The sequence below is a fragment of the Xiphophorus couchianus genome, chromosome 3, assembly GCF_001444195.1.
Source record: "Xiphophorus couchianus chromosome 3, X_couchianus-1.0, whole genome shotgun sequence".
NCBI lineage: Eukaryota > Metazoa > Chordata > Actinopteri > Cyprinodontiformes > Poeciliidae > Xiphophorus > Xiphophorus couchianus.
In genome coordinates this window covers 24054613-24079579 of record NC_040230.1, presented here as the reverse complement: position 1 = coordinate 24079579, position 24967 = coordinate 24054613, and the positions used below count along the sequence as shown (strand labels likewise).

The following is a 24967-nucleotide window of genomic DNA, read 5'->3' as shown; positions in this document are numbered from 1 at the left end:
TGCCTGAACGGTGGTGTGCAGAGACTGATAGGCCATCAGAGGGAGGGTGGGCTGGGCAGGCTGGCCGCTGGCCAATGCAAGTGGTACGACCCAAAGGAATGAAACGGACTGACAGCGGGCATTTTTCTGCCACAGAGATGAAAGACTAATGACGTACACTGTGTGAGTAAGGGTGTGTTCGGGTGTATAAACATTGGCAGAGCAACTGATTGATCTTTTTATAAGACGTATGTCTTTAGCATTAAAGGTCAACATAATTCTGTGTCAGCAACCTTAACACTGGACCTCTGAGGAGCATAGTGATGGGACCATAAGGTGGAGATTGATTTTTTTGTTGTTGTTGTTGGCTAGAAAGGAAGGAGCTGTTCTAGCCGATGGAAAACTGGTGAAAGTGTCCAATAAAAAATGAGAACAGGTGGAGATTTGTCTTAGAAACAAACAACAAACCTAAACAAAAACAGCAGGAGTTGTGATGGAGTGGTTTAGACCAAAACGTCTTTTTGTTTTAGCATGGACCGTTCAAGGCTGATATGGATATAAGTCATCCTGTTTAGGATGAGACAGCTGAAACAATTAATAACAAAATGCTTTATTTTATTATTTTATTTAAAAGGCCAAGACAGCGTTTTGAAGACTCTCAGGAACTGAGAGTGAGCTTACACAGAGAAAACAGACTCTTTATGTCTTCCAGCATAAGGCGAAGTTTTACTTTCTCATCAGCATTACACAAAGAATGTCTTGTCCACTTGTACTTTAAGTTACCAAAGTTCAGACTGCTCAGAGCTCCCCTTTCTAAATGAGTCCACAGCTCTCAAAGCACAAAAGCTTAAAGTTCACGATTCTCCATCCAACACAAGACTTAGACCAAAATCCAACTGAGCACGATAAGTTTATAGATGCTCTTTATGACCTATTTTGAAAGGAAGAATGGGGGGAAAAATAAATTTCTAGATGTATAAAGCTGGCTGATAAACCCCAGGAGACTGGCTGCTGACTCAGTGGAGACTTTGTCTTGGTCTGTCACATAAAATCCCTATAAAATACACTCCATTCAGAAGAAGTATCATCAAACTGTGTAAATAAATACTTAATTGGATTGAACGCATTTGCAAGGTACTACACTGTTTGTTAGATGTGTGTAAATTTTTTTAGATGCTGCAACATGAAAGAAACTCTATATTTATTTTTGTACAGCAGTGGTGCTGTGACACATCCCAGAGTCATAACGGTGTCATATATTACAGCTAGGTCAGAGGTCATAGCTAAGCACATCAGGTTATGCACTGCTAAAAGATTTTGTATCATAAGAATAACAGACAAAAAAACATAAAACAGATTAAACCTTCGTTAGTACTGATAAAAGGGGAACAACCTCTGAGAACGTCACAGAACAGTAAGCTTTGTTTGCAGAGGAAAAATCTTGAGTTATGGCACCATTATTTGTTTGGGGTGAGAAAAATGCATTTGCTGAATTAAGCTCTGCTGCCGATTTTGTTCAGTATAAAGTATGAAACAAAGAAATTTTTTCTGTACGATGTGAATTTAAACCAGAAAAAAGTGCAATATTCAGATTTTGTTTTCCTAAATTTAAAACTTCAACTAAAAGGCGATCTCAATTCTGACTCCTGCTTTGATTTGATTTCAGTTTCACGGTTACAGCTGTTTGAAATTGTCTCCTGCATTTCTTAGGGGGAAATCATTGAAGTTTCCCAGCAGATTGCCAACATTTGGGAGCAACGTGGCAGTTTTGGCATACTCTCTGCGCGCTCGGCTACACGTGTTCAAGCGGATTTTCTGCCTTTTAAATGAAACAGGAAAAAAAAAAAAGCATCTTTCGTCATCTCTCCTTTCCCCTGAGGGCTGCCTGCCCCTGCTTTCATCCGGAAGCCTGGGGGTAAGAAACTCAGGAAGGGACAAAGAGGAAGAAAGGAAGGGATGAAGATGATGCCAAAAAAAAAAGGTGAAAGTAGCGAAAACGGATTTAGAAGCATATAATGAATAGGAAGACATAAAGACAAAAAAAAGATGTAGGAATGAAACGAGTAAGAGATGACGCCGTGCTTCATGAATGAGCATCAGAACTTTGGGTTGTAAGATAGGATGAGAGACAAGAGCATGCTTTCTACTTGCCCCCTCCCTTTCCCATTTCCTCCCTTTTCATCTGCCCCAGTGCCCCTATATAACCTCTGACACAGACCATGCCTCAGTCAAAGTTGTGTGCAGCAGCACAGGAAACTGCAGCTATCTCTCTGCCTTTGCGGCACCAATATTTGAGCTTCACTTGTTTGAGTTAGTTTTTATATCCAGTTGGAGTGCTGGACTGATGAGCTTCCACCAGGAGAAGATGCTGAACCAATTAGCCATCATCTTGCTGCTCTTGCCGCTGGTGCACAGCGCAGGTAAGAACCATAGGCATCACTGGCTGTGACTTTAGTACCGCTTTTTCTGTTGTGTTAATGTGTTTTGGCATGAAACAGACCTCTAAAAGACTGATTGTTTAGATGGATGAGGAGGTCATACATGTTAGCAGGAAATAATTCAGGAAACATCCAGTATGTAATTACACAGCGGTGAATGATAAGACTGCTAAACGCACCAGACGGATGCTACTCTTGATGAGCTAAATAGTCTCACTCATTGAGTCAGGATATTACTCGTTTTGAGTGAATTTGTGTGATGGAAAAAAAAAATTAATTAAGTTCAGTTTATTTAAACTTTTACACCCAATCTACAAAACAATGCTTTTCTTGTGTTCAGGTCAAGCTACAAAACTGGAAATCATTTTAAGTAAGCAGGACTTCCAGGTAGGAGAAGAGATGTTGCTGGTATGTAAAGGTAAGCAAAACTTTATTAGACTTCCAATCCGTCCGTCCAGCCGTAAAGCTCCTGATCCATTCTTAAAATAGATGTTCACTCGCTCTTTTCTGTCGTCCCATCCTGTCTCCTGCAGCCACAAAAGAGGGAGACATGACATGGCATAAGGGAGGAGAGGAGATTGATGATGAAGACATCGTCTCAAAGCTGGACTACACCACCTCCAAGCTGCTCATCAAGAAAGCCAGCCTGTCTGATGGGGGCACGTACACCTGCATGTTTGAGTCTGAAGATGGGCACAAGGTGGATGCTCAGTCAGTTATCTATGTCTACGGTAAGTCGCTGCACACACACGACAAGCTTGACCTTGTGGCATTTTCAGCGTTTAATTTCATTCAGATTGAGTATTTTTCTTTACCTGTGACGTGTTTTCTCAGAGGGTCCGTCATTCCATGGCACCACCACCTACCATGAGTTTCTGGAGGGAGCAAACGGGGTGGTGCCGTGTCTGGGGACCGGGCAGCCAGCGGTGGACATTGCGTGGCTTAAAGACGGAGAACTAATCCCTTCTACACGTAAGATCTATAGGACCATCACCTAGAAAACGTTTTACACCCCAAAAATATGCTTTGTGGTTAGTAATTTACAACCAACTCAGAATTCAAAATATCCTCTTATTGTTGTATTTCTTTAATCAATTTCTTTAATTGTTGTATTTCTTTAACTGCCATGCTGCTGTTTTTACAACATAACCTGAAAATCTCTTCGGTCAAGTAATCTAGAGCATCAGGCATGTTTGTTAAACAGGGGCTCCAACCCATGGAGGGAAATGAGTTTTCGCAATGAAACTCATTGTTCTTCTTAAAAATAAAAATGACACTTTCCTCATAACTTCAGCATGACATATGTACCGCTGTTTAGGTAGAAAAATAAAAATAAAATCAATGCCACTCACCAGTAGGGGGTGCTATGACAGACATCAGTGTGCTCTGAAATCTGAAAGCACTATTGAACAATAAATCAAGCTATCGGCACATTTATGCCTAAAGGTTGGAGTTTTTTTTGTTTGTTTTTTTTTTTTGCATCACAACACAGCATAAACCTTTAAATGAAGCCCATGCTCTAGAAAATGTACACATTTTATTTAGAGACGCAGCTGAAGAGAATAAAAACAGATCATTTTTGATCTTATGAAAAATGTGAACGTTTTTCCAGTTTAGTTTCAAACTTTTAAGAAACTTTAAGCTAAAGACACCCAGCATAAAAAACTTGAGTTTCTGTCAGACACAGACCGGCTCATCTGAGAATATTTAAAGAGACTTTATGTTTGTTTTTTAGAGAATATTGGAAAATGTTATTATGGCCTTAGTCGAATTATAATAATAGATGTTTTTGTGGATATTATTATCAATGAGGAGTGCAATTAATTTGAAACTGTTTACATTATGTTGGAAGTAAAATGCGAGGGCAGTTGCAGGTTTTGCACTGGGGGTAAAGTAAAACTTGCTGCCATTGTTCAGTACTTCCTTTTCCTTTTGCATCAGTCACCATTGAATGTTTCTGAATATACAATGTTGTGTCTAAAAACCTTCCCATCTCTCATATTATCTTAAAAATGATGTGTGCTACATTAAGACTCATAAGTCATACTGAAGTATGAAGTTTTGTTTTGCTTACTAGAGGAAGAGTCTGATCAACTTTGACCAGCTGCAGTAACGTGATTAAAAATAGGATGTGAATAAGCTGTTAATGTGAATTTGTCTGGCTCCTTTTCTTCAGCTGGAGTTCGTGTTCGTAAGATGTCCGACAACACGCTTCATATTGAGAAAGTGAAAAGGAGCGATGCCGGGACGTACATCTGTCAGGCCCAGATCAGAGGGAGAGCAATCTACAAGCAGCTTCCTGTTTCTGTTGTCGCCAACGGTTAGTCACTTCTTTATGGTATCCAAAGGCATACAGGACCATTACAAGTAACTCAGTCCTATTTCATTTTTCTTTCAATTTTTGTAACTTTGTTTAACAATATGTCTCCCACTGCAGCTCCTCCGACTGTGCATATCAGAGAAGAAGTGAAGAAAGTGATTGCTGGGCCTGAAACCAATGTGTCATTGCTGTGTTTGGTTGATGGTCTGCCAAAACCCAACATCACTTGGACTCTGTAAGCCACCATTTTCTTATATTACTATATATACATATAAAAATTACTTTGAATACTTGAAATTCACATGAATTCTTTAAAAGCCTAAGGCTTTGATTACAAGATTGTAGACATTTTTAAATGTCTAGTTGATATATTTCTACTAACAATTTGCTTTTATTTGTAAGGCGAAACCTTTTTTTTTTTTTTTCAAAAATCACCATCTTAAATGTACAATACTAGAAGCCTTGAACATTTACTTGCAATAGAAACAGTTTTAGACCGTTTGTACAAATTTCTGCGTTAGTCTCACTCACATGATCAAGTTAGGCTTAATTACTTATTTTAAGTTAAAACAATTTAAATTGGCTGCACAGTGGCGCAGTTGGTAGCACTGTTGCCTTGCAGCAAGAAGGTCCTGGGTTCGATTCCCGGCCGGGGTCTTTCTGCATGGAGTTTGCATGTTCTCCCTGTGCATGCGTGGGTTCTCTCCGGGTACTCCGGCTTCCTCCCACAGTCCAAAAACATGACTGTTAGGTTACTTGGTCTATCTAAATTCTCCCTAGGTGTGAGTGTGTGTGTGTGAATGGTTGTTTGTCCTGTATGTCTTTGTGTTGCCCTGCGACAGACTGGCGGCCTGTCCAGGGTGAACCCCGCCTCCCGCCTGGAACGTAGCTGGAGATGGGCACCAGCAACCCTCCCGACCCCATTAGGGACAAGGGTGAACAGAAAATGGATGGATGGATGGACAATTTAAATTCTTGACTCAGATTCTTGATTCTTGTTCATACAATTCGTCAGATTGTACGAACAAAATATCTGAAAATGCATTTTATCAAACATCGCACTGATTTCTGCTCACAAGATATGTTTGGAAGAGATATTTTTCCTCAACCATTGCAAACTATCAGTTGCACTGAAATCAACATTTGCCTTAAAAACATACAAAAGGCAGGTCAATGTAAGAAACTTCCATCTCAGCCACAACACAAGATACAAAAAGCATAAGTTAAGATGGGCCGAGTAAAGAAAAGGCAGTTTTTCTGTGTTAATATTCTGCGTCATTATTTACTTTTTTCTCAAATTTTCTGCCTCCGTCTGCTGGTTTTCTTGTCGCCTATACAGTCACTGACTCCACACAAACAGGACATGAAACCATTTTTTTATTTTTCATCCTAAGGCCTTTCGAGTTCGATCAGTCCCGCCACCTCTTCAACTCCGACCGCAGCCAGCTCACCATCCAGTCCGTCGTCAGGGCCGACTTCGGGGAGTACGTCTGCACGGCCAAAAACAAGATCGCTGAGAGCAGCGCTACGTTCATGCTGCATGTCTTTGGTTGGTTTTCACATTCCGTCAATTAGTTTCTCCCATTCTCATAGAGTGTACTGAAGCAAGATGATGATGCTTGTTTTACGTACAGAGTCTCCAGAGGTGTTTCTCTCAGAAGATCAGCACAGTGTGAATGTGGGTGAGCGTGTCTCTGTGTCCTGTAACGTGACTGGTCACCCGCAGCCTGAGCTACACTGGATCAACAAGCAAAACGGAGAAGAACTGGTAATGATGCTCAAACAGTGACTCTTAAATTGCGTACACAATACAATACAAAGTTTTGAGATGCAAAGATTAGACATGTATAAATAATTTTTGATTTTTTTTCTGCATAAACATAGTTCAGGTGAAAAACAAGCAGGAAAGAAGATGTCCTTAAAAACCCTTGATGCACAAACTTGAGCAAATATTTTGTTGACGCAGTTGTTAAATTTAATTTCAGTCTTCTTCAGTTCATATCGACCATCATTATAGTTAATCAAAGTAACCTGAGCGAAAGTTCAGCTGTCCATTTTTCTGATATTTGCTCATTTGCAACCCTTATCTTAAGCCATAGTTTGCAAAGAGGTTCCAAAGAATAAAAACTTAATCTAAACTGCTGTAACAAAGTTTTAGTTTAAGGTTATGTCCATAACCTGCCAAGCTATTCCACGTTTAACTTTCCCCCCCACTTCAAACAGATGTGTTTGTTTTTCATTTAAAATGTACGGGATAATTGTCCTGTACAATTATGCCGTAAGAAACAATTTATTAAAGCATTTGCCATGGCCTCATTATTTTACATCTCAGAAACTTTTCCACTGAGTGTGTATGCCTTCCAGGGTCTTTGTTACTTTTCAATTTGACCACCATGCAAAAATTTAAAAAAGTTTTTGCCTTTTATTGTAATTCCTCACCTTTAAGTACCTGTATTTTTAATGTTTGAACCCTCTCCGCCAGGATTCGACTGGTCATATCCAGGCAGTGGGTGGCATGCTGGAGATTGAAGAAGTGATGCCCTCCGATGGCGGACGCTACTCCTGCATGGCTGTCGGTATTTCTGGAAATGCTTCGAGAGATGTCGTAATTCAGAGTAAGGTTTCCACTTCACTCGGGCATGTTTCCCTCTCGGTGATCAACGTGTCTCTAGTTGACATTATTTCTGTGTTTTCTTGTCCTCCTGCTTGCCCTCCAGCCCAGCCCGGGCCGCCACATTACCTGACGGTCACCCCGGGTCCAACCTCTGTGCTCTTCACACTCAAAACCTTCCCCATCAACGGAGGAGCACCGATCAAAAGTTTTGTTCTGCAGTGGAAGAAAAGTGAAACCAATAAGTGGGAGGAGACCATTGTTGCAGCTTCAGGTGAAAATTTGTGCTTTTATTAAGGTTTTGTGGTTGTAATTCATGTTTCACCTGTAGTGATCTAGCTGTCTAGATAATCCCGAACCTTCTATGTGCTTTTTGTAGATATTTTGGCTATCACCAACCTCAAGCCGTACACCAAGTATACAGTTCGTATGGCAGCCTTAAATGATGTGGGACAGGGACAGTTCTCAGTGGAAAACACGGTTCGCACTGAGGGAAAACGTAAGTTTAATCTACTGCAACCAGCCATCAACTTCAATGTACTTTTATTGGATTTTATGGGATTGCCACCAGAAATCCTCTTGACTCTGATAACCCTGAATGCAAGTCGTTGTTATCGGAAATCGCCTAATTAGTAAATAGAGAAAAAAACATGTTAAAAAGTTGGTAGCTTGCTGGCTAGTGTTTGGACATAAAAAAAATAAAAATAAAAAAATTCGATGTTACTAACAGCAATGTTTCATCTTCGTTTTCATCTGCCATCCCTGGTTCTTCATGTCCATCTTTCATTGAAATCATCATCCTAACATCTTCATGTCGTCATTCTCTGCCGCCCACTGATTCCGCTCACATCACCTCCTAATCTGCTGTCCTCCCTTTGCAGAAGGTAAAGTTCCCATGCTCTTTAACAAAAATAAAAACCTGCAAATGAAATATATCCTAATTGTATAAATCCCAAAGTTTTGAGTTAATTGTTATAAGCTACAGCTAAATGGTTTCCCCTCCTGATTTTAGGTGAACCAGACAGTCCAGCTTTATCCACAAGTCAGGCAGTAGTGGAGGGAAACTCCTTCTCTGTTCCTCTTCAACAAATTGAAAACGGTGGCTCTCCTCTGCTGCACTTCAACGTCCAATACAAACAGGTGAGAGACGATGTGAGCTCAAGTCTACCTGTGTTATTTCCTTTCGTCCTTGTCATTAATTCGCTTGTTGTGCCCCTTTTTATCCAGGAAACAGAAGAGAGTGAGTGGGAAACACTGCAGCTTCCCTCTGATGTCAATTCTGTCATCCTGAAAGACCTCGCCTTCGGCTCAGACTATCACCTGGAAGTCAGAGCCATCAACTCTAATGGCTCCTCCGTCCCTGCAATGCTCAACTTCACAATTGCAGAACAGCCTGGTGTGTTGCCTCTCTTGTTCTACGTTACATGACACACGTTTTAAGTTAAAGATAATAATTAAATTGATCTTTGTAATGTTTTTCCTCTTTCCCCGCAGTGAGCAGCAAGATGACCAAAGGCACTGTGGTTGGCATCGTGATATTGATCTTCCTGCTGGTGTTCCTGGCAGTGGATGCCACCTGCTGCTACAGAAACCGCTGTGGTCTGCTTATGGCCGTCGCAGGGAAACTGTCCAGGTGGAAAGACCCAAGCCTCAAAAAGGTCGAGGAAGGAGAGGGGACAACTAACGGGTGAGCAGCAGTCTGGACGACAACCATCTCAGATTCTCTTTTGCGAAGAACCTTCTTCTAAATATTCCTGCATATTGTTCCAGCAGAGATGTAACACTGAAGGGTCTCTCCAAACCCAGAGACAGTATTCAGCAGTCAGAGGTTCAGACGGTCAGCAAAGAAGCCAGTCAACTCTCAGAGGTCACCTGCGACAAAGTTCCACTCACCAAAAATGAGTAAGTTTGTTCTCCCAAACGCCAACAAGTTGCATAAATACAGTATGAACGTTATGAAAAGTATTCATAGTCTTTTAACGTTTTGGTATTTTTAAATTTTGTTATTGAGTGTGATTCCATTACAAAGGAAAGTGATTCCAAACTAAATTAGTGGCATTGAATTTTAAAAATGGGTTTTTTTTTCTGTCTCTACTTAACAACCAATCATTTTAAATCCATCACAGTGAATTCCAACAAAAATACTTAGAAGTTTGTGATTGTAATGTGCTTAAATGTGAACAAGTTAAAGGTATAAATATCTTGGCACTGCAGGCTACAAAGCAGAAAAAAATTGGAATCATTTTGCAGTTTCAAATTGTGTTTTGTTTTTATCTTTAAACGCTATTGTTTTTTGTTTATCCACAGGAGATTACACCCCACAGCTAACCTGTGAGGCTTTCTAAACTAAAGAAGAGAAAAACAAAAGTTTGCTACATGTTGTACAGAGATCCAGAGCAGAAGTCAGTGGATCCCAGCTGCTGTGGGAGAAGTCAAGCACTCAGGAGGAAATGGACGGATTTGAACTGATGGTGATAAAACTGAGCTCATCCTGCACTACGTGCCGTTAGCCTGGCTGTTAGGCTCAGTTTTTACACTTGTTTGTTCTTTAACAGGGTAATAATGACGTCTGTGTTTTACAGGGTAATAGTTTTGTTACTGTCTAATCACTATAACTGCGTTTGTGAAAGAAAAACAGTAGCATTTACTTGGCACAACATACTGTATGTTCATTAGTTTCACAGACGGAACTATCGTTTTGTCTTTGATAACTTCTTTATTGCTAACATCATGTCGGTGAGTCCAGCAGGAGTCAGCAGAATGGATTAAATACCGTATTATTTAACTGTATGCTACTGAAAATGAATGTAAACAAACTCCTGATAATATTTATTATTTTCTAACGTTACATTTATAGAAGTTAATTTGTTTTATTTGGGTTTAGACACGTCCAACACCATCTTTAACTTTCTTGCCTCGATGTGCTGCTGAGCACTTTTCTATAAAAACGTCTTGGAAAGTCAGAAAGTTTGGCACTTGTAGTTAAAGAGAACTGCAAAAGTTTTAATTAGCCACTTACAAAATGTATTTTGTTTTCTATCAATGCTGCAATATTACCAACAATAGACCAGCAAATCAACAGAACAGTGTTTCGCTTTTCTTCTTGTTAATTATTCTAACAGTGTTTTTATTTTTAATTTTTACCACTGTACATTGTGTATACATTTTTTGTGTTTCATAGACAGCTTGATGGCTCATTATATGAATGTTTTCTGCATGTTTATTCAAATAATATCAAACGTGAAGAAAATCTTTTCCTTTTTCTTCTTTCATTTTTTAAATCAGTATTTTATCCCTACAAACAAAGTGTGTTGAGTGAAACATGGCAGTGGCAGCACTATAATGTGGGGATAATTTTGATTCTACTGGCCAGGAAAAGTTAGTGAGACTGAAGAGAGCAAGGCAGACGTAACCTGCAGCTGTGATAGCAGCGACAGGCAGCTCCAGCATCGTCTCAGGGGGGCTGAATAGTTTGTTTTTAGATTTTTGCTTGTAAAATGTTTGCAAACCCTGAGTTAGTTTTCCTTCATTTTCACAGTTGTGCACAGCTTTATGCCAGAGTGGCATTTAAAATAAATACACTGAAGTTACAACAGTTTCCTGCAAGGCAGTGCATGGCTCATTGTGCTGACCAGAAACGAAAGTAAGCAATCATTTCTACAATTAGCAAAATGTTGCAGTATATGTATAATATACATAGTTGGATTGTAGCGCCGAAGGTGGTGTGGATGAGACACAATTTTACATAAACTACAAACACTTAAAATCCTCTTTCCAAACACACTGAGCTCATGTTGGTCTTTTGAAGCAATAGCCTTGAATGTCCTGAGGAAAAAACTGATGCTTAACGTTTTTTGTCCTAAAACTAAACTTTATCCTTGTTTACAAACTGGGATAAACAATGAATTAAGTTTGTTTCTTTGAGTTTGGACTCTTTGAAATAGATAAAATCAGTTAAATAAATGATTACTAAGCTCTAACCAGATGTGGATCTGAACAAGCCGTGTCCTACTTCCCAACCTCAAAAAGAAATCCAAATGTGAAAACAAGAAATGAAGATGTGGTAACAACCGCAGCACAGGAATAATAACATCAGTTCAGCTACAGACATGACCAACCCCAGCATTAGGATGGTTTAATCTTGATGACTGATAATCCAAACTAATGCATTAATGAATGGTTGACATTTTCTCGTGTAAAAATACAACATTTAGTTATAACAGCCTATCGCTACACAGAAACCTCACTCAGCATTTCATAAAAGCACTTTGAGTTATCATTGTTTATGTTCCTATGTTGCGTTTATGTTCCTGAAAATATATTCTCAAAATCACCCAGTTTTCGTCGGTCTGCTCAGCCATTTTCAAAACACAGATGCGACAATCATACTCAGTGATTAAGAATGTCTTGATGAGTTTTGTCAGATTAAAAGTACCTTTTGAAAATAATAACCTTTAAGTAGCTGTTTGGCATACATTTCTGCTTTTTTAAACGTAAAATCTTTCATTGGTCTGAGGCAATGATCTAATTTTAAATGTCATGTTTTCATGAACTGTTAGAGGAAAATCATCACACTTAAGAAAATAAAGGATATCAAACATCCATATGTGTAATTAATCTACATAATGTGTTCAATTAGTGATAAAGTTCCTGAAATAAATGAACTTCAATAATATTAAAATTTACTGGATATAATCCGTATAGCCTAAAGTATTTAACATTAATTTAACACGTCACTAACTTTCAAAGTAAATATCTTTTGAAGATGAAATTGACATGACATAAAAGGCATAAAAGAAAATTAAACCCTATGATAAGAAAATGAAAAATATTTTTCTGTTCAAGGGACCAAAAACTGATCTGGTCTTAATTTAAATTGAACTTAAACTGAAGTGCCACAAATTACTGGCAAACTGTTCAGTTATTATATGCTGCTACTTTTATTATGTTTTATTATTATTATTATTATTATTATTATTATTATTATTATTATTATTATTATTATTATTATTACAACATGCTTAATAACACAACACGGAAGAAAAAAACTCATTTACTCAACAATGACCAGGAGAGGGCGACAAAACGCAGCTATCCTGGAAGAACCACATTAACTGGTCTTGTAATGCAATCACAGAACTAAACTCAAGAATAAAATCTCCATTGCAAATGTTTTGGGTAGGGTGTCACTTTATGCTGCAGTGGTAAGAGTAAACAGAAGATCTCTGAAAGGGGCGATTCATAAAAACACAGTGAAGAGGCTGAGATGGGGGTGTTAGAAAATGAGAAAAAATTTGAAAATAAATAAATAAGGTGAGATTAGACATAAAATTCGTTGGCTGATGATCTGTTTGGTGAATCATCCTTTTCACTGAGTTCAAATGTAAAAAAAATAATGTAATTATTAGATGTTGTTAAATGTTTTCCTTATGAACAGAGCAAGTAATTAAGGCAAGACATGATAAGTTGAAGAGGATCCTCCACACTCCCAGTTCAAAATAGATCAAGCAGATGGTTTAGAGCCAGTTTCTAAACGTGACTGATGTGTGTCTAACTTCTAGAAAAATACTTACTCTCTATAAAACCTATCAAAAACACTTGTATCAATTTATTTGTTTACGAGTATTCTCATAGGTAAAATTACACGTACGTATGAGTTGAAAAACAAGACAAATGCAAAACTTACATTTATGCATTTATTGACTTAAATTCACAAATTTAGATGTCTACACATGCATTTTTAATCGACAGTAGTCTTATCTCATACATAACTCCTGGTGTTTCCATAGCAACTGAAACAAACAAGAACCTGACAGAGGTCGTTTGACATCATCATGTCATGATGTTCTCATCGATGATGTCATAAAGGTTCAAATGATTATTATTATCATTTGGAATACAAGAATTCTCAGTTTGCTTTTCAACGTCGTTGGAGGTACAACACTTTGATAGAGAGACGATTTCGGACAGTGATATTAAAAACCATTTCAACTGCAGTCAAAATGATTTTAACTATCGGTTGGGGCCTTGGGTTTCTTGTCACGAAGGGAGTAGAGAAGTTGCTGGGATATCGAATTAAAGATGAAGACATTTCAGCAGAGAGCTCAACTGACGAAAGTACAAAACACCTTGATTTTGACATTGTCGCCAAAGACAATGTAAGAAAAAGTGATGTTTCAGCAGAGAGATCAGCTGAAGATGAACGACACAAATACTTTGGATTCGAAGATTTCTTTGAAGACTGTGTAAAACACCGTGTTGTTTCAGCAGAGAGCTCATCGGAAGATGAAGGATTTGAGAACTCTGGATTTGACATTGTCGCAGAAGACAATGTGAAAGTCGATGGAATTTCTGCAGAATTCGAAGGGGATAAGACAGGAAAGTACTTGGGTTTTGACATTTTTCCTGAAGATCAGGAGGACATTGAAGCTTCCTCTAAAGTTGAGGAAGTTGCCATCAATACACATTTGTCAGTCAACACATCTGGAGACATTGCTGCTTTGGAAAACGTCTGTCTTCCTGACAACAAAACGGAGCTGGAATTTGAAATCTACTCTGGGGACACAGAAATGAACATTGATGACACCCCAGAATACTTTGACGATTTTGTTGAACAAATGGCTGTGAAAGAAAGCTGTGACACCAAGAAAAATCTGATGAATTTTGAAAAAGTCTTTGAAAATCCATCAACAGAAGAAACCGCTTCAGTTGATGTAAACTCAATGGGTGAAATTAAAAATTACACAGACCACTTTGAGAACCTGGACACTAAAGATATGGATGATTCACCTAAGGAAGTTGACTCTGGAAGCAGAAATGCTGCAAATGTTGTGTCACATTTTGATGAAGTGTCTGAGTATTCTTCATCAGAAGAATGGTCTTCAGATGAAGAAAGCTCTATGGATGACATTGAAAATGACCCTGACCATTACGACAACATTTACGCTAAGGACGTTGATGCTTCCACTAAGGATGAGGAAGTTTGTTCTGGAAGCCCAAATGCAGAGGATATGTGGACAGAGTTTGGAGAAGTGTATAAGTTTTCTTCTTCAGAGGAATCGTCTTCTGAAGAAGAAAACTCAGAAGATGGAAATCAGAACGACACCGATGATTTAGACGTCATGGATGTAAATATTTACCCAGGAATGTACTTTTGCAAATTCTCCAACTCCTTTTTTAACAGCTGGATGAATGCCACAACACAAAGCACCATGAACTTGACTATTGTCAGAAGGTTTGTGGCTCAGTATCCTGAGGAGATTTCGGAACTTTTTGCAGATACACCATTGTTTGCGAGGTGTTTCTTTACAGCAATGTACCATCCAGGAAGAGACTTTCCTCCACATGAGATCTTTGCTGTTCAGAATGAACTCGTTGAAACTCTGAAGATTAAGGATGTAAAACATAAGGACAAGCCAGGAGTCCTTTTGTTTTATATGTTGCACTATCTGGCCCAGTGTGACATCTACACAAACTCTAAGCTGTATACAACTGACTACTGTGAACAATGTCAGAAGTGTTCACGAATTATTCGCAACCTTGGCCCTGTCATTCCTCTGCCAAAGGAACAACAAAATGACACCACATCAACTCTTCTGGAGAATTATTGGAGTGGAATGTCAGAAAGTTGCGACACCTGCAAGTCCAACAAAAAGAGGGATTGCTTTTTTAATGAAACTGATGTGATGACCCTGATTCTGCCATGGCCAGACAGTCCAGACGATATCAGACGACCTGTGATACCTGACCCAGTCCTTGAGGTTCCTGTAAAAAATGGAACACAGTTATATCATCTGTCCTCCGTCATTTGCCGAAGACAGGAAACTACTTCTGACACCAGCAGCTTTTATACATATCTGGTGTGTGGAGAACTGGTGTTTAAGGCGGAGGATGAGCGGGTATCACTGGAGAATATCGACTGTGGAGCTGACGTTTGCAGCAATGGGTATATCTACATCTACGAAAAAGCCACAGAAGGACGGGACGAATACAGTGTAGGGCTCAAAGTGACAACTGACCAACAACAAAGATAGTGCTTTAGATAAATTTTGAAGGAAGTGGGTGGAACATGGCCCACACAGAGTGGGACACGTCCCTGCCTCCATTATCAAGGAGTCTGGGACATGTCCAAGGATTATTATGGGCAACGCTAGATCAGCTCGACATTTAGGAGGAATTATAATGGGACATTTTTGAGGAATTATAATGGGACATTTTTGAGGAATTATAATGGGACATTTTTGAGGAATTATAATGGGACATTTGGGAGGAATTATAATGGGACATTTTTGAGGAATTATAATGGGACATTTGGGAAGAATTATAATGGGACATTTTTGAGGAATTATAATGGGACATTTGGGAGGATTTTTCCCAAATTTCCCATTATAATTCCTCCCAAATGTCCCATATTAATTCCTTTGGGAAGATTTAATATGGGACATTTGGGAGGAATTATAATGTGACATTTGGGAAGAAATAATATGCAACATTTGGGAGAAATTAATATGGGACATTTGGGATCAATTATAATGGGACATTTTTGAGGAATTATAATGGGACATTTGGGAAGAATTATAATGGGACATTTTTGAGGAATTATAATGGGAAATTTGGGAGGAATTTTCCCAAATTTCCCATTATAATTCCTCCCAAATGTCCCATATAAATTCCTTTGGGAGGATTTAATATGGGACATTTGGGAGGAATTATAATGGGACATATGGGAGGATTTTTCCCCAATTTCCCATTATAATTCCTTCCAAATGTCCCATATAAATTCCTTTGGGAGGATTTAATATGGGACATTTTTGAGGAATTATAATGGGACATATGGGAGGATTTTTCCCCAATTTCCCATTATAATTCCTTCCAAATGTCCCATATTAATTCCTTTCTGAGGATTTAATTTGGGACATTTGGGAGGAATTATAATGGGACATTTGGGAAGAAATAATATGCGACATTTCGGAGGAATTAATATTGGACATATGGGAGGAATTACAATGGGATAATTGGGAGGAATTAATATGGGACATTTGGGAGGGATTATAATGGGACTAATGTGGTGGAACGCGAGTTTTGCATCATGGATGTGCAACCAACAGAGCTGCAGCAACAGCGTGATGCTATCATGTCCACAAGGACCAGGCTCTGTGAGGAATGTTTCCAGGACCTTGTTGGATCTACACCACAAAGGATTAAGGCAAAATCCTTCGTGGAAGGAAAAAGGGGGTTCAACCCAGTGCTGGCAAGGTGTACCTAATAAAGTGGCCGGTGGTTGTACATACTAGTTTTTTGTTGTTGTTGTTGTTGTTTTTGACAGGAAGCAGAGAAGAAATGGGCAAAGATAGAGGGAGAGGACATGCAGCAGCAATCTTAACATCAGAAATCAGAGCCCAGACGGTTGCATCAAGGATCCCAATCTGTTTGTCTCACTTACAGGTTTCAGCTCATGAAAATATCGTAAGATCAAACTATTAGGTTTCAAAAATCTTTCCTCCAGATTGGCTCGCCTCTTAAGGAGAGGCGGGTCTGCTACTTCCTCTGCATCAATACAGGTGGTACATTTCAAGCAAGAACCCGATTAACCCAAAGTGAGGCTGGAATAAGCTCACAGTGAAACTAAAGATGCTGGGTTGTTTTACTGGAATATTTAAATATTGTATATGAACAGTGCCAGCTTAGATGTGAATGACGTGAGCCGCTTACCAAATAAAAGACTTCACACTGTTTTTGGTTAGGAAAAATTTTAAGGGTTAGAATATTTGCTCTTAACACAGGTGACTGTTGCTGGATCCTGCATCCTCCTTCATCAAAACAAAAAATAACTCAGTTTATGTAATACCCACTCTAAACTCAGCAGATGGTCCTTGCTGCAAGCTGATGCTTATGATATATTCCCTGATAGAAATACTTTTGGATGCATCAGTCAAATACAAACCTTTGCATCTTATTTCCATCAGCTCCCAGAAAAGAATAAGACATGTGGCACTGTGTCTTATTCTTTTTGTTTTGTTATTGCGTCAAGAGATGCAAATACTTTGTGTTTTGCAGAATAAAGGCTGTCATTCACTCCTCTGTTCTTCCTGTTTCAGAGTTATTACTTTTTGCTCACATTTTAACATCCATCCTTCGATGATCTTACATGTTTATCCCTGTTAGGGTCATGAGGGGTGCTGGTTCCTATCTCCAGCGGTCAATGGGCGAGAGGTGGGGTTCACCGTGGACAGGTCACCAGTCTGTCTCAGGGCAACACAGAGACAGACAGGATAAACAACTATGCACACACACACTCACACCTAGGGAGAACTTAGAGAGACAAGTCAGCCTGACAGGCAACCAAGCAGCTGCTAACTGCTCAACACATTTAAATATATTGACTTTATAGACAGACTGAACTTCAACGATTTAATTATTAAAATAATAAACTGCATCTCTAACTACATCACTGTCAACAGTGTTCATAATTTAATGTGAAAAGAAACAATTAATTTCAACACATAAAACAGTGGCTGAATAAAAACAGTTTTACCAGTCATTGGAAGTGGAAATATTCATTTCATAGGCGTGGAAGTGGCACAGGCTATGATGCAGCGTGTTGCAACACTGAATGATGCACCAGCTTCTGGTCAGCAGCTTTGAATCAATGACAAAATATAATAGCTGCTGAAGAAAAACAGCTTCTGCCTTTGTGTTTTGTTAATGTTTGTGTGATGTGGCCAGCTCATCTTCTCTTGATCCTTAAGAAGATGTTTTCTCCTCCCTTTAGTCTCTTACACTGAGCTGCTTCCTCTTCCTGATGCTGAGCTGCAGATTGTGCAACACCAAGCATTTTGTCTGTAGAACTTGATACTTTGTGCTTTTCCTCCAGTTGTGTGAAACACTTTATCTGGACATACATACAGGTGGACTACAAATTGAATAAGTCCATGGAAATGAGCATATTTATGAGTAATTTTTTTGGAGAGCACAGATTTAATTGAGATTTCCCTAGTGGGGTCATGAGGGGTGCTGGTGCCTATCTCCAGCTAACTTTTAAGGTGAGGCGAGAGAAAACCCTTTCCAGGGGTTCACCATGGAGGTCGTCAGTCTGTCGCAGGGCAACACAGAGACAGACAGGACAAACACCTTGTGAATTTAAGTCAATAAATACAAAACTTAAATTTATGCATTTATTGACTTAAATTCACAAATTTAGATGTCTACACATGCATTTTTAATTGACAGTAGTCTTAGCTCATACATAACTCCTTGTGTTTCCATAGCAACTAAAACAAACAAAGAACCTGACAGAGGTCGTTTGACATCATCATGTCATGATGTTCTCATCGATGATGTCATAAAGGTTCAAATGATTATTATTATCATTTGGAAAACAAGAATTCTCAGTTTGCTTTTCAACGTCGTTGGAGGTACAACACTTTGATAGAGAGACGATTTCGGACAGTGATTTTAGAAACCATTTCAACTGCAGTCAAAATGATTTTAACTATCGGTTGGGGCCTTGGGTTTCTTGTCACGAAGGGAGTAGAGAAGTTGCTGGGATATCGAATTAAAGATGAAGACATTTCAGCAGAGAGCTCAACTGACGAAAGTACAAAACACCTTGATTTTGACATTGTCGCCAAAGACAATGTAAGACAAAGTGATGTTTCAGCAGAGAGATCAGCTGAAGATGAACGACACAAATACTTTGGATTCGAAGATTTCTTTGAAGACTGTGTAAAACACCGTGTTGTTTCAGCAGAGAGCTCATCGGAAGATGAAGGATTTGAGTACTCTGGATTTGACATTGTTGCCAAAGACAATGAAAAACACAGTGATGCCTCAGCAGAGAGCTCATCTGAAGATGAAGGATTTAAATACTCTGGTTTTGACATTGTCGCTGAAGACAATGTGAAACACAGTGGTGTTTCTACACAGAGCTCATCTGAAGATGAAGGATTTAAGTACTCTGGATTTGACATTGTCGCCGAAGACAATGTGAAACACAGTGGTGTTTCTACACAGAGCTCATCTGAAGATGAAGGATTTAAGTACTCTGGATTTGACATTGTCGCTGAAGACAATGTGAAACACAGTGGTGTTTCTACACAGAGCTCATCTGAAGATGAAGGATTTAAGTACTCTGGATTTGACATTGTTGCCGAAGACAATGAAAAACACAGTGATGCCTCAGCAGAGAGCTCATCTGAAGAGTACTCTGGTTTTGACATTGTCGCCGAAGACAATGTGAAACACAGTGGTGTTTCTACACAGAGCTCATCTGAAAATGAAGGATTTGAGATTGGATTGGAAAATCTGAAGAATTTTGAAAAAGTCTTTGAATATCCATCAACAGAAGAAACCGCTTCAGTTGATGTAAACTCAATGGGTGAAATTAAAAATTACACAGACCACTTTGAGAACCTGGACACTAAAGATATGGATGATTGCCCCAAGGAAGTTGACTCTGGAAGCAGAAATGCTGCAAAGGTTGTGTCACATTTTGATGAAGTGTCTGAGTATTCTTCATCAGAAGAATGGTCTTCAGATGAAGAAAGCTCTATAGATGACATTGAAAATGACCCTGACCATTACGACAACATTTACGCTAAGGACGTTGATGCTTCCACTAAGGATGAGGAAGTTTGTTCTGGAAGCCCAAATGCAGAGGATATGTGGACAGAGTTTGGAGAAGTGTATAAGTTTTCTTCTTCAGAGGAATCGTCTTCTGAAGAAGAAAACTCAAAAGATGGAAATCAGAACGACACCGATGATTTAGACGTCATGGATGTAAATATTTACCCAGGAATGTACTTTTGCAAATTCTCCAACTCCTTTTTTAACAGCTGGATGAATGCCACAACACAAAGCACCATGAACTTGACTATTGTCAGAAGGTTTGTGGCTCAGTATCCTGAGGAGATTTCGGAACTTTTTGCAGATACACCATTGTTTGCGAGGTGTTTCTTTACAGCAATGTACCATCCAGGAAGAGACTTTCCTCCACATGAGATCTTTGCTGTTCAGAATGAACTCGTTGAAACTCTGAAGATTAAGGATATTAAACATCAAGACAAGCCAGGAGTACTTTTGTTTTATATGTTGCACTATCTGGCCCAGTGTGACATCTACACAAACTCTAAGCTGTATACAACTGACTACTGTGAACAATGTCAGAAGTGTTCACGAATTATTCGCAACCTTGGCCCTGTGGTTCCTCTGCCAAAGGAACAACAAAATGACACCACATCAACTCTTCTGGAGAATTATTGGAGTGGAATGTCAGAAAGTTGCGACACCTGCAAGTCCAACAAAAAGAGGGATTGCTTTTTTAATGAAACTGATGTGATGACCCTGATTCTGCCATGGCCAGACAGTCCAGACGATATCAGACGACCTGTGATACCTGACCCAGTTCTTGAGGTTCCTGTAAAAAATGGAACACAGTTATATCATCTGTCCTCCGTCATTTGCCGGAGACAGGAAACTACTTCTGACACCAGCAGCTTTTATACATATCTGGTGTGTGGAGAACTGGTGTTTAAGGCGGAGGATGAGCGGGTATCACTGGAGAATATCGACTGTGGAGCTGACGTTTGCAGCAATGGGTATATCTACATCTACGAAAAAGCCACAGAAGGACGGGACGAATACAGTGTAGGGCTCAAAGTGACAACTGACCAGCAACAAAGATAGTGCTTTAGATAAATTTTGGAGGAAGTGGGTGGAACATGGCCCACACAGAGTGGGACACGTCCCTGCCTCCATTATCAAGGAGTCTGGGACATGTACAAGGATTATTATGGGCAACGCTAGATCAGCTCGACATTTAGGAGGAATTATAATGGGACATTTTTGAGGAATTATAATGGGACATTTTTGAGGAATTATAATGGGACATTTGGGAGGAATTATAATGGGACATTTGGGAGGATTTAATACGGGACATTTTTGAGGAATTATAATGGGACATTTTTGAGGAATTATAATGGGACATTTGGGAGGAATTATAATGGGACATTTTTGAGGAATTATAATGGGACACTAAATACACACGGGGTAATTAGGGAACGACAAACACCTGGGAGTAATCGAGGGGAGAACAGGACAGCACGGAGACACAGAGACACCGAAAATTCAAAATTAACACACAGAAAACACAGATCATGACATTACCTCCCCCCCGCCGCCCCCTTCAAGGGCGGCTACCAGACGCCCAAAAAACACAAGGGTGGGTGGAGGGGCGCTAGATGGGGGGCCAGAGTCCAAAACAACAACAAAAAAACCAACCCAACGGAGTTGGCGGAGGCACAGGAAGGGCCAAGAGTCCAAAAATAACAAAAAACTACCCACAGGGTGGGCGGAGGCAAAGGAGGTTGGAACCACGGAGGTGGTCCGGCGGCCGTCCGCAGCACTGGAGGTGGCGACGAAGAGTCTCTGGGGCCGCCCTGAGGCGGCGACGACAACGACGACAAGGAGTCCCGGGGGCCGCCCAGAGGCGGCGACGACGAGCACTAAGAGGCAGGGTCTCGGGAGGAGCACTAAAGGGAGGAGACTCAGGAACACTGAGGGGCAGAGACTCAAGAACACTGAGGGGCGGGGTCTCAGGAGGAACACTGAGGGTCGGGGTCTCGGGAGGAACACTGAGGGACGGGGTCTCGGGAGGAACACTGAGAGTCGGGGTCTCGGGAGGAACACTGAGAGTCGGGGTTTCGGGGGGAACACTGAGGGGCTCTGGAGGAACACTGGGAAAGTCTGATGGAGCAGAGAACCCACTAACTGGGGCAGAGAACCCACTAACTAGGGCAGAGAACCCACTAAATGGGGCAAGAGACCCTCTTTTAAATGCATAGGATTAATAAATCTAAAACCAGTTTATTAACAAGGTAGATGTTCAGGTTAATGACTAGTAAGAACTAGTCATTAACCTGAACTGTATTTGAAAATCATACTTAGAAATTGCATTACCCTTATTTTTGTCTGACCGTTATGCAGATGTTGGCCTTTTTTCTTTAAACAAGAATGAATGTCCATCTATGGCAGGGGTCTCAAACTCCAGTCCTCGAGGGCCGCAGTCCTGCAACCTTTAGATGTGCCTCTGCTGCGCCACACCTGAATAGAATAATTAGGTCATTAGCAAGGCTGGGAGAACTGGTCTACACAAGGAGGAGGTAATTAAGTCATTTAATTCCAGTGTTTTGTACCTGTGGCACATCTAAAAACTGCAGGACAGCGGCCCTTGAGGACTGGAGTTTGACACCCCTGATCTATGGAAAAGTAGACATGATGAGGGTTTTACTATTTCAGCTCACAGTTCATGAAGTGGGTCTGTCATAGTTTCAGGACAAAACACCTTTTTCTTCGCAAAGAAACAGCCTAACTCCAACATTCTGTGCTGTTCTTTAGTTTAACCTTATTTAAGTGACTCCAGAGATATTTGGGAAATTACTTACAAAACAAAAAACAAAACACTTACTTATTAGTGACGCAACAGTCACTAATAAGAGTTAATTACCAATAAGAGTAATTAACAAGGCTAAGGACTGGGATCAGACTAACCCCTTATTTATCCAAATATTTTGCACATATACATTTTGTACAGAACTACAAAATACTCTCCAAATAAATAAAGCCAATGCTGTACACAATTTCATTCATAAATATAAAAATAATTCTAAATTAATTAAGTACTGCATTGCCCATTGCAAAAAATCACTAAGCATAATATTTTGCATTGCAAATTGTCATCTGAATAAAGGTGCTGATGATACAAGTCCAGCCCCTTATAGCTGGTTAGAATATATATATATATATATATATATATATATATATATATATATAAAATAGTCTTTACTGTTTTCTTTAGAGGCTGGTTCTAGACCAAATTTACCACAGGGGCCTGTGCAGAGAGTGTTTTTATGGAGACACTTAAAAAACGAATTAAACAAAAACACAGCAATATTTCATCATTTAATAATGTGAACAAAGAGCCACTTTTGTCTCCAGAGATTCAGGTTGCAGATCTCTGATTTAGTAGATGGAAAGTCTGATCCTATCGCCATACAGCAGTTAAAAGAGCAGTACTATAATTTTTAATTCATTAAATTAATTTTTATTAAAAATAATTTTATGTATTTTTAATAATACCTTAAAAACAAAATTGTGAAGAAAAAATATCTACCACTGAATATTGAAAAAAGACATTTATTTAGTATAATTTCTTTAGAGCCCCTCTGAGCCCCCGTCTAGAACCGGCCCTGGCCTGCAGGTCTGGATCTGGTGCATTTTTGCTTAGCATGTTTTTTCTTCATTGATAGGAAGTCAGATTATCCAAACTGGTAAACCACATTAATGAAATATTAGTGAAATAATACATTAAATGACCACTGGACAATTATTCATAAAATATATCAACATTTTTTAATAAAACACACAGACAGTAATATAATGTAGGACATATTTGTGCATTTACTGTTAATCTAGTTGTATGATTTGTTCTTTAAATTGCCACTTATTTTGGCTATTGCTATTATTTATTAAATATCATCCAAACTCAATATCCTAAGCAAAGAATTAAATCACAATAGTCAGCATAACTGAATGTTCTGTACCATGTCAGCCTCAGGAGATGATTGAAGATGAAAAGACGCAGATTTCTGGTTCTGATGGGTCTGCGGTTCCTCTCCTGATCCTTTCTGTCTGATAAGCAGCAGCACACTGCGCCACGACAGACACTTTTTTTTGTCTTTTGATGTATCCATCCTCTCTGAAATCGTTCAGCTTATAATGCGCGTCTTTTCACTCACGTCTGTATTTTTAAAAGCGTTTTTGCTTCTAAGGACACTGAATCGGGTCGACCATGTTCAAGCATAAGGGTGTCCATATGTGCTCTTAGCACCAGGACACCCTGGACACAGTTCTATGGTAGACTTTGTTTTCTTCTCATCTAATCTGTGGCGGCATGTGTTGGACTCTTGGGTGAAGACAGGGGCAGAGCTGCCCACTGACTACTCCCTTGTGGTGAGTTGACTTCAGTGACAGAGGAGGATTACTGGGAAGACCTGGCAGAGTCACCTGTGAGAAGGAGCTTCAAATTTCCAACTCTGGAAGAACTTCAAACACATTTCGGAGGAAGTGGGTGGAACATGGCCCGCACAGAGTAGGCCACGTTCCTCACCTCCATTATCGGAGTTGTGGCCGCAAGGTTTTCAGCGCCTGTTTTGGGGACAGCCCTAGAATCAGATCATGGGCACCAGGGATGCTGTCAAGCTGAAAATACAGACCTATCGGCTCTTTTTGGACTGTGACACCCTGGAAGCAGCTGATGGGTACTGGCAGTCCAAGTGGCATGCAGCTCTGGTGGTCACTGAGGCACAAACTCGAGTGTGGGAGAAGTTCACAGAGGCCATGGAGAATGACTTGGGCAGAGTACTTCGATGACCTCCTCAATCCCACCATCGCTTCTTCCACTGAGGAAGTGGAGCCTGGATCAGGCTCTGCTGAGTTGACCACGGTGAGAGGCGCAGAGAAGGAGTGAGCATACTTTCTGCCTCCCATCTTGATGCCTGTATGTTGGGATTCACTCCAGTGAAGAGGGTCGCTTCGTTCCATCTACTTGTGGGGGGAGGGTTC

General features: G+C 39.8%; 1 protein-coding gene across 1 annotated transcript; it reads left to right on the top strand.

The window, feature by feature from the left end:
- Positions 1–2204: 2204 nt before the first annotated feature.
- On the top strand, positions 2205–10938 carry ncam3 (neural cell adhesion molecule 3). The gene is made up of 17 exons (XM_028009180.1): positions 2205–2399; positions 2758–2835; positions 2951–3148; positions 3252–3389; positions 4594–4737; positions 4855–4972; positions 6132–6286; positions 6372–6505; positions 7220–7352; positions 7455–7622; positions 7728–7847; positions 8230–8232; positions 8361–8488; positions 8576–8744; positions 8843–9035; positions 9122–9250; positions 9656–10938. The coding sequence occupies exons 1-17, from the start codon at positions 2324–2326 to the stop codon at positions 9681–9683; spliced, it is 2112 nt and encodes a 703-aa protein (XP_027864981.1). The 5' UTR covers positions 2205–2323; the 3' UTR covers positions 9684–10938.
- The last annotated feature ends 14029 nt before the right edge of the window (positions 10939–24967 follow it).

Coding starts and splice junctions, on each gene's coding strand:
- ncam3 (XM_028009180.1), top strand. CDS start 2,324: ATGAGCTTCCACCAGGAGAAGATGCTGAACCAATTAGCCATCATCTTG. Junction 6,506..7,219: donor AGCAAAACGGAGAAGAACTG/GTAATGATGCTC, acceptor CCTCTCCGCCAG/GATTCGACTGGTCATATCCA. Junction 9,036..9,121: donor GGAGAGGGGACAACTAACGG/GTGAGCAGCAGT, acceptor TTGTTCCAGCAG/AGATGTAACACTGAAGGGTC.